This window comes from Curcuma longa, chromosome 15 (genome assembly GCF_044706935.1).
Source record: "Curcuma longa cultivar G26 ecotype Majalengka, Jawa Barat chromosome 15, ITB_CL_G26_1.1, whole genome shotgun sequence".
NCBI lineage: Eukaryota > Viridiplantae > Streptophyta > Magnoliopsida > Zingiberales > Zingiberaceae > Curcuma > Curcuma longa.
The window spans coordinates 6,571,830-6,582,729 of record NC_133875.1 but is presented as its reverse complement, the minus strand read 5'-3'; the positions used below and the strand labels follow the sequence as shown (position 1 = coordinate 6,582,729).

The 10,900-nt window shown below is 32.4% G+C and overlaps 1 protein-coding gene across 1 annotated transcript; it reads right to left on the bottom strand.

Moving 5' to 3' along the window:
• Nucleotides 1–3,977: 3,977 nt before the first annotated feature.
• On the bottom strand, nucleotides 3,978–6,086 carry LOC141846771 (mediator of RNA polymerase II transcription subunit 21-like). The gene is made up of 4 exons (XM_074734815.1): nucleotides 5,873–6,086; nucleotides 5,506–5,577; nucleotides 5,302–5,353; nucleotides 3,978–4,081 (listed from the first exon to the last, which is right to left on the bottom strand). Exons 1-4 carry the CDS (start codon nucleotides 6,074–6,076, stop codon nucleotides 4,005–4,007), a joined length of 405 nt encoding a protein of 134 aa, XP_074590916.1. The 5' UTR covers nucleotides 6,077–6,086; the 3' UTR covers nucleotides 3,978–4,004.
• Between the last annotated feature and the right edge of the window lie 4,814 nt (nucleotides 6,087–10,900).

Below are 10,900 nucleotides of genomic sequence, written 5' to 3'. Positions count from 1 at the left end.
AATCATTTTAATTGTTTAATTCATTTAAATTAAATTTCACTTAATCAATTAGCTTCTCAAACAAATTTAAATAATAAAATATTTGATTCAATTCCTCATTTAAAACCATAGTTAGACATAGGGACCAAAATATCACCAACATAATTGATAGGCAGACGATCATCTTAATCATGATCTTTTACATTTTAATATATTTTTATCTATCAAAATAATTTAAATCAAATCACTTTAGTGATCTTCTCATATGTGGGGAAAAAAAATTTTAAAGTTCACATAGAGATCCATAAAAATTAATTAAATCATGAGATCGATGTAGACATATTTTATAGATTTTAGAAATATCTTTTAAGAATTTATAAAATTTAGGATCATAATTTTTCCCTAAAAACAACATGCATTTTTTACATCATCATTTTCTTTATTTGATTGGTCTCTTATATAAAATTTATAACAACTCCCAACATTCTCAGGCGCTTCAAAATCTACACCAAAGGAGAAGAACAGAACCAATGGAAAAATCTATGAGTACTCAACTAACAAGCAAACATATGAAACAAGATCACTAATTCCAGGATTAAAGCTACATCTCCTATAGATAGATAATCTTAATTCACCAACCGAAAAGCATATAAATAAGATCTGTTAAAAGATGGAGAATTGACTTTTCATTAACAATGAGAATAGTGACTAAATAGAAGAGAGAAACTTCATTACGACCCTAGGCCTTCAATTATTTTGGGCCAAAAGTTAAAAGGGCCTTCCATTTTTTTTTTGAATTATGAAAAGACCGTCCCCTTTTATTATTTTTTAATCAAAAGATATTCCTTATCACTATTCAACTGTATACATTTACCATCGTACCCTTCAATATTATTCTCATTATTATTTTTCATATAAATCCTAAATTGCAGCCGTTACAATTTTTATAACTATTACACATATTTTATTAGTTACAATTTCATAAATAATAGCTATAATTATGATCTTGTTCAAAAATATTAATATTAAAGTAGTTACGATTTCATAATTATTATAATACAGATTCAACTCTTTTTTTCAACCATTCAATTGTAACAATTATAAAATAATAACTGTCACAACTATTGTAGCAGCTATAATTTCATAATTACTATAATACGGATTCGACTTACTCATCTAACATTCACATTATAACAACTACGAAATCGTAACTATTATAACATATATAACAAGTATGGTCTTGTAGTTGCTATAATGCATCCGACCGATTAAGAATTCAAATAGAAGATAATAATAAGAATAATATTGGAGGATAGGAGAGTAGATATATACGATCGAATAATGAAAAAGCAAGCCCTTTTAATTAAAAAGTAAAGTAGGGCACCCAATGATTGGATAAAAAAAGGTATTTTTTTTATTTTTGCCCATTTTCTAATGTGTGTTTGGCAGTACAAAAGTCCTACCCTAATGACTGTTAAACCATAGCAATCGTAAAGAACTAGAATAAATATTTCTAATTGCCAGCACTAATGCATCGTTGTTGTTCGACAATACTATAGTGTCATTGATTGATAAAACACTATTCAAATAATGTAGATGGCTCCTAGCTGGTCAATTATTTTAGTATATTATTAAAAAATAGAAAGAAAAAAAAATAAGCAATTGCAATGTTTTTTATTGAGCTGCATATAAACGCCTTCTATTTAGTCCACAATATCCGAGGAGGGATTAAATATGAAGCATCACAATTTCATCATTGTTCACGTCTTGACATCTTGCATGCCAAGGTTCCTAGTTTGATCCATTTAAAAATCTAATCTTCCTAATCGATGACATGTGAGACCTAACAAATGGTGGCACATAGATTACAGACAACACTTGCAATTACAATATCTTAGCATGCCTAGGAGTAGACACGGTACAGTACCAAATATCACAATTTGAAAACTAGCCCATCAGCATATTAGGCTTAGGGTGAAAATTAGAAAGTCAAAAAGGACACCCCACCTCATCAATAACCCATGTACAATTATCCAAATGCCCTTCGATATACTGTTCCTATTATTATCTCCTGTATAAATCCTGAATCGATCAAGCGCGTTGTAACAACTACAGCTTTGTAGTTGCTACACATATTGTAACAATTACAATTTTATAACTACTATGCATATTTAACCTATTCAAAAATATTCATATTGTAACATTTATGATTTTGTAGCTACTACAACGCGGATTCAACTATGTTCATCTATCATTTAAGTTGTAGTAACTACGAAATCGTAACTGTTACAACTGTTATAACAATTACAATTTTGTAGTTGCTATAACGCGGATTCAACCTGCTCACTTAATATTCATGTTGTAGCAGCTACGAAACAGTAACTGCTACAACATATGTAGCGATTATGGTTTCGTAACTGCTACAACGCACCCAACCGGTTCAGGATTTAGACAGGAAATAATAATGGAAACAGTATACTGAAAAACAATTGGGTAATTATATATGAGTTACTAGTGGGATGAGACGCCCTTTTGATAAAAAAAAATACAAAAGAAGAGCCCCTTTGATGATTTCAAAAAATAACAGCACTCTTTTAATTTTTGGCTTATGCCACAGTTCATTGATCAAAATAAATCTCGGTGTCAACCCACCACCATCCATATGAGATTATAGGACTAACAAAAGGTTGGAGAGGCCTTCACCAGAACCTAAAGTCTAAGTCAAGAGTCATCTCTAATTCGTGACAAGTGAGAACATGGCGCCAACATCCCACATCTAACTCTTCCCAACACACTCCCCGTGCCAAGATTTGCTCTAAGACCAAAGTCACAGCTCAAACAGATGATAGAACCAACCACTTACTTTAATGATGCCTATTCAGTTCAATCTGAACCAAATTGGAGTAAACCAATATCTTATGTGTTAATTTACTGAAATAACATGTAATTTAAATAGAAACCAAACTGAAACTATTGTTCAGTTCAATTTAGTTCGGTTTGAATTGAATTGGCTTTCAAACATAATGATTGATAATCAAATAAATATAGTGTTATTCAAAATAAAACTTAATAACAAATATGTACTTTATTATACATAAGAGAAAATTTTAATTTTGTTTCATTTACATATAACCAACCCCACCTAGTGGGATAAGACTTGATTGTTATTGTTGTTATACAGTATTATACATAAACTATTGCACACGACCATTATGTATTTATAATTATATTGCATTAAGCAGGTTTTTTGATATCATTAGTCATGGATTTTTAATTTATAATTATTAGAATTTAAGTTTGTTGCATTAATTTTATTGACATTAATAAGTGCTTTGATAGTGAACATAAATATGATAACTAAGTCATCCTGACCGCCTATGTTTATTTGTTTCCAGTCAATTAGAAAAGGCAAAAGTAGGAAGGTCAAAAGGAAGATCCAGGATGCTAAATAATATCAATTGCTTTTGTGTATACAAGTCAAACTCAACTGAAGGAATAGCATAGATTATTACCATTATTAAATGCCACCCTTTGAGTAGTAAGCTTGGATGGAAATAGTGAAGGATCCAATGGGCAATGGAAAATTGTCAAAATAATATTTGCAATACTAGTTTACCTGTGGATATTTTTAGTAATAATTTTATATAGTCAAGGCTAAAATATAGACAACCCTAAATAATTGGAACACACGGTCATCATGTCTAATAGAGAAGTTGCTAGCTAAATGTATGAGGAAACAAAATGATACAGGAAGGGGGTGGAACTGTATAGCCAAAAATTCTTCAAATTGAAACTCAGACTGCTATATCCTGTACATAAGTTGTTAAGGCATTAGAGAAGAAATTACCCAAAAAATAAATCATCTTAATGACTGAAATACCAATAAAATTTAATTATCTCTATTTCAATACTAAATGAGTTCCATCTGAATACATCTAAAAAATCCAAAATGTAAAATCAAACAGCATGAAAAATAGAAGTTGCAATATGAAAATAGTAGGAAAGTTAACATACAGTCACTTTAATTAGTCTATTTTTTTAAGGTTCAAACAGTTATCTGCTGCCTGATTGAAGAGTTCCTGTACCTGCTTCAACTCTTTCTCTGTATTTAGATAGATAATTCAAAAAAATAATAATCAGATAGATGAGACAAAATGATTTAATAGCATTATAGACCATTTTCAAAATGAATCATATATTCTATTCCTTATTGACCTGTGTGCCTGTTTAGGCTAATCATCATTCACTGTTGTGAAATAAAATGATTGGAAGAAATAATTATTCACTCAATATGTTTTTTGTATAAATGATGCCTTATTTATAGAGATTGTGACATAACATCAAAGGAAATAAATATATGGTAATACTAAATGCAAATATATATTACATTTCAAGAAAATATCAGAAGCAGATCAGAAAATAATCAGAATGAAACAAAATGAAATTGGTAAAGATTGGCTAGAGATTATGTGATCATCTCTTTCCTTTAATACCCCCTTTCAAACTGAAGATGCTGAAAGAAGTTTCAGTTTGAATTGAATCAAAAGAAAATGATTGGAGGAGCAAATGCTTTCAGATTTCTGAAGCTAGATCAGTGGCACGCTTAACCTAGGATGATTTGTACCAACTTCAGGATGATAGGACATCTGCAACACATCCACAGATTCGAGTTTACCATCTAATGGCAACTCGGATGATACACATGGTCCAAGATGACCTACACATCTTAAAACCAAAATAACAAGATGATGTGGATATAATAAGATTTTTCAGTTTGAGAAACAATAATGTAACTCGATGTTTGTGCTCATTGTGACTAGCATAGCAATTCACCGAAACTTTATTAAGCAATATGAGAAAGAACCAGAACATGCAGAGGCATAAAGGAGTTTAGTTGGATGAGCAAAATCTGAGGAAGCGAGTGCTGATGAGTATCTTGTCCATGAGAATCTTGACCTTGGGGTAGTGGTGACTGGAGACAGTAATCTAGAGGATGGCAAAGGACAATTTGATGAAGAGTAGAAAGCAAGGAGGATGAATAATAGGTATAGGATGGAGAGGAGGCCAAGCGTGAGGCATTGCCTTGAAGCTAATTCTCAAGGGGATTAGACAAAGAAGGGTGATAGTGCTGATACCATGTAAAATAAGATGATCGGCGAAAAGTGACTAATGCAAATTTCTCAAACTTGAACGAAATTTGGTCCATACATCACAATGATGAAAAGTTTAATGTATGTCTGTAGATCAAATAAACTATCATATCAACAATGATACAATATTAAACTATCATATCTACTCCAGGATGGTAGAAAAACAACATGCCTGCAGCCTCTAGTTGTTTTTCAAGCTCCAAACCTACTGCTTTATTCTCTTCCTGAAAATCAAGTGACAAACAAACATGTCAGAACTTTCCGCTCATTAAAGTACCAACATAAAGTTGTGCCATTTTGCCCTTTGAAACTCCAGCTTTTCCTGTTCTATAGATCAATGAGAACTGAGAAGATTAGGACAAATGATTCAGCTTACCTGGAGTTCTGCAATTCTTTTGAGCTGAGCTTCTTCCGATGACAAGGGCAAGGCAGTAACAAGAACATCAAACTGTTAAAAAAACAGAGCCCTTAGTATCAATATAGAGAATACAATAACGAGCTACAAAAGACATTATCGATAAGGTTGCAGATCGGTACAAGAAAATACATCATCAAACACAAGAATTATGACATTGATCAATAAAAAGAATACAGAAATTTCATCTGCTGACTTTCATCCACTCCATTCAATCTGTCCCATTTTCCACCGAAAGCAATCACTACATTTTCCACTTTAAAGACACTTAAAATACCCAATTTTTGGTGAACTCACTGCGACTCAGTAAGAACAGCAAAAAAGTTACCTTCTTTGCAGCTTCCACTAGAGCGGCACTCATTGTCTTAGGATACTCAGCGCCAATTGTCTCTTCTGAAGCATTAGCTGTTGGCTCAGGATAGTTAGGTGACAAGCGTACAGGCGGAGCATCTCTCTGCAAGGTCCCAAATGTGTTCATGGCAAGCAAGGCCATGGCGTTCACTTGCTCTTGTAGCTGAGAAACAATATCCATGATGCGCACTCTATCTATCCCAGAAACAGAACATCCCCAGATGAGAAGAAACACACAAACCACAAAACGGAGTTTGGAAAAAGACCATTTCATGTTGATGACAAAGTCGGCACAAAACCCTCGCCGGCAGGCCTCGAAGGACGGAAGTATATTAAGGACAACTAGAGAGAATGAAAGAGGTGGAAATACCTGCGTCCAGCAACGGGAGGAGGAGGAGGGGCATCATCGGCGGAAGGAACCACAATCGGTCGGGACTGGGAGAGTGTTTTTAAGGGTTTCACGGAGTGACTATTTTTCTTAAATATATATTTTTAAAAAAATACGATATTGGCTGATCCGAGGTGACCGTTAATTCAGAAAATAACCGATCCCATCGAAATTTTTCATTGCGTTAAACATTGGCCACTAATATAAATTCAAAAATATAATTCAAATCACGAGTACTCAATAAATGACTGAGCACTTTGCATCGAATACATATTTAAATTCTAAATTTTAAATCCTAAATTTTATATTCATATATAATCATATCACTGATCGATGGGATGTGCTAGAGGAGGATGAATAGCACGTTCATCATTTTTTTATGACTGTTCGTTCTATCAGCAGTCGATTGTGAAGTCTAGCAATCAATTGCTAGGTGAAAATCAACTCAAACAGTAGCATTATAAAGAGGATTTTAAAGAGGTTTCTCAGGACCAATTCTTGAGAGGTTAAAGACGAAGCACTACTCATTTCCAACCGTCAAGAGACATTCCAAAGTGACAAGCAAGCATCCAAAGTAAAATTCTCAATTGTAAAATATTTTTTACTTTCATTTCCATTTATATTTTGTATTGCTTGTATTTGTTCTTTTGAGAACTTATTGTAAGAGGCTTTTCTGCCTCCAAAAGGTATTCGAAAAGAAGAAGTTCATAGTGGAGGGAGATCACTAGTAGTAGATCTTGGATTAGTCGCTTAAGAGACGGAGAATAACAAGTAAATCCTGGACTTGTGGATGTTGTGTCGGTTTTGGATTCAAGTTTCCGTTGCGCATTCAGACAATGAGCACAAGATGAAGACAAAAAGGATCGGAGCTATTCATTCCCTCCCTCCTAGTTTGCAAGGTCCTAATAGGGATCACATGCATCACGTGGTATAATTCACAAACCCATCAAAAATCCCTCCTTTAAGACAATTATGTGCTCTACCATCTCTTAGATCATTGAAGTTTTTTTGTTTGCCCTCGGGCCATGGTTGAGTTGTTACTACGTGATAGATATGTTACAGTGGGCAAGGGTTGAATTTCGACGAAGCAGAGGCAATACCCTCTCTCGTAGTGGTCACTATAGCTTTTTGATTTACCTCGTCATAGATGATCTTGGAGTCGATCGTGTGGGACTGCTGGAATGATAGATTCCACCTTTTGCTGCAATTAAAGCATTTTTTTGGCGAAAAGCTTTTGATGTTTGAAGGATCGGAATGCATTACTTAGAAAAGATTTTTTGTCGAGGAAATTCATTTGCAAAGAGTGGAATTCTATTCAAGAACTTGGCATTGAAGTAAGTTTTAGCACTTCTCTCGACTTATTTGAAAAATTATTTGAAGGGCCCTGATCATAATGGCCGGGTTTAATTTTTATGCATAAATTTTAATATTAGTAAGTTAAAAATAATAATTAAAAGAATCAAAATATAACTATGATAATTGATATTAATTAAATAGAAGAGAATAATGATAAAATATAATCGTATATCAAAATAATACAATAATAAATAGATAATTGATGAATAGTATGATATAAATGTTAATTTTGAAACCAGGGGTCAATAATGGTATTATCTTTTGTTTTTTCTTTTAATTGTGGATTGGTAAATTTATCAAATTTACTCATCTTATTTTTATTCATATTGAATTTATTAAAAGAGAACTTGACAAGTCAAACTAGGTCAAACTAATTTAACATGTCAAATATTGATGATATCTACGTTGACTGACTGTTAGTGAGCCCACTAACTGACCCTTCCGCTTCTTCTTCTATATATCGTATCAATATTGAATTAGAAAGAGAAAAGTAATTTTTTTTCAAAAAGCTCACTAAATACATTAACTCAATTAAAAAATAAGCCAATGTTTGCTACGTTTAAAAGATATGATAACGGGTACAAATAGAATTAAGGGAAGGGATAACTTATGCTGCTTTAATTATCCAATAGTAATCCCAAATGTTATATTTTGTTAAAGTAAAACGGATTAATAATTTTGTAGTAAATCCGTCTCTAATTTATCTAAATCTTAAATAGATTTTAATTTTATCTTAAATTTTTATTAAATTTTAAACGGATGTTTTGACAGAAATCATACGGTCTCAAATTCTGTTTATAATTCGTATTTATTTTTATTTATACAAATTAATATATAATTTCGTATCAAATTTATTTTAAATTCTGTTTCAATTTTTTTTCTAAATGTTATATTTTATTAGAGTGAAACAGATTAATAATTCTGTAGCAAATTTGTCTCTAATTTATCTAAATTTAAAATATATTTTAATTCTATCTTAAAAATCTATTTTTGAAGCTTTATTTTTTGTTAATGACCTGAATTGCTAGTTGAGTTTTTTTTTTTTTAATTTCAGAGGGGGCGTGGAGCCAAATTATTAATCTAATATATATATATATATATTTGCAGTACTTTAATGATTAATATATTATTCCAAGATTGGAATATATTAATCCAACGACACCGGCAAATTATATAGACCAATCACTATTTATTCTACTAATTAATAAATATAATTAATTAAACTGGCTGGTGATCGATTTGTTTAATCCAATCTACGTACTGCTCCTATATATATATATATATATATATATATATATATATATATATATGGATAATTAGGCACATGCAAATTAATTAATCTTAATTCTTAATTTCCAGTACGTACTAGTGTTTAGTTTGTCCGTTAGTTTCGTTTTGTTGTAATATAATATAATTAATTAAGCTAATTAAGAACCAGAGATCGAGACAATCCGATGTATCAAAAGAGGCCATATATATATCGATCCAAGTTATTTCATCGATCATTCCATTGTGTTCGATCCCCGAGTTTCCTGTGCGATAGGCACTTACCTACCACACAAGGCTCATTCCCCCTAATATAATGCTTTGCATTTTCCACACTTGGTCTCAAAGGAGCACCAACTCATAGATATTTTCCCAGTAACCTTTTAGTCTCAAAGGGGTACCTTTGGTATTTCCCCAGTAACCGCAGGTCTCAAAGGGGTATCATATGAGTTTTTAAACTCGATCGAGTAGTGTTTCTCCAGTAACCAAAATGCAGTGGGAGTCCCCAAGGAAACTAAGGTACTATCCAATGTAATGACGAATAATAACTTTTCTCAGATATATATACTTCAAATTAATCAAGTTTAAAATGTATACAAGTGTATCAGACAAATACGACTGTAGCATATATAATCCAGAACAACGACAAATAAAGAGCTAGCTATGCTCTAAGAGTGCTAGCAAGTATGCTTCTGATGTCGACATGACTCGTAGTATACTGATGCACCAAGTGGTAGTCGTCATGAACTCTCTGTAGCACCTGCTCAATGAAATAAATTTTAAAAATATTAAAGCATTTAAAATTCAAATTAGCCCTCTCTTAATTAGCTAGTACAAGAGTAAGTTAGAAAAAAAATTAATTTCTTACCGATAAGACGGATGCTAAAGCATCATCATCATCCACGCCAGTATAGAGTGGTGAATCTCCTGTCACCCTATACTTACGCCAAGTGTAAGGAAAATAGGCGTATCTGCACAAATTCAATTGTCAACCATTTAAATTATGAATAAAAAAGATTAATCAAATAATTAAAGAAATATTACTTTATTTATTAAGTAATTTGAGGTGAAAGTAATAGTGACCATCTGAATCAAGTATAGTGACCATCTGAATCAAGTATAGACCTATGGATTATATATACAACATTAATTCCATTATAACTTGCAGCCATGGTACAAGTACGTACCACTAGCAGCTGTAATGACTTGATTTAGATTTTTGAGAACAATCATCTATGCTCGCCCAAATTCAGAAGATTAACAATAAATAAAAAGTCAAAAACAAACAAACAAACAAAAAACTAACATTTTAGAAGTTTTTAAATAACTTGCACAGCAAAAATTAAAGCCGAGTCTTGACACGGTCATTGATGTTCACTTGAAATTCCACAAGTACGTGTGCATGCCTCATTTTGATGCAGTCATGCAGATCAAAATAGACCCACGCGGATTCCATTCCCTCTTTCATTCCGAGACTTGACCGTAACATAATTATGTACCTTTAATATATATAAATAAACAAACAATCTATAACATTTGAATTGACTGGATAAGAAAGTCAGAGAAATTAATTATTAATCTAATCCCTCCATTATGTATGATCAGATCAGATCAGCTGATTAAGAACGCTAACAAAAGATTTGCAGTACTTTAACGATTAATTATTCCAATATGGAATTAATCCAACGACGACGGCAAAGACCAATCACTACTTATTCTACTAATCAATAAATTAAACTGGCTGGTGATTATATTTGTTTAATCCAATCTACTGCTGCTCCTTCTCTTTATATATATGTGTGTGGATAAGGCACAGGCAAATTAATCTTTGCAGTACTACTGTTTGTCCGTTTTGTTTTGTTGTAATTAAGCTAAGAACAAGAGAGACGATATAGACGATCGGGGAGTTGTTGCAGCCACGGCCGGGTCGCCGCATGGACAGACGACGGCGACGGCGACGGCGGGATGGCGAGGGAAGCCTTGGAAAAGCTACGA

Bases quoted from the DNA above. Each gene is read 5' to 3' on its own strand.
- LOC141846771 (XM_074734815.1), bottom strand. From the start codon at position 6,076: ATGGATATTGTTTCTCAGCTACAAGAGCAAGTGAACGCCATGGCCTTG. The intron at 5,578-5,872 runs GTAACTTTTTTG...TTTTTTTAACAG, and splicing joins TAGTGGAAGCTGCAAAGAAG to TTTGATGTTCTTGTTACTGC. The intron at 4,082-5,301 runs GCATGTTGTTTT...ATCTAAATACAG, and splicing joins AAAACAACTAGAGGCTGCAG to AGAAAGAGTTGAAGCAGGTA.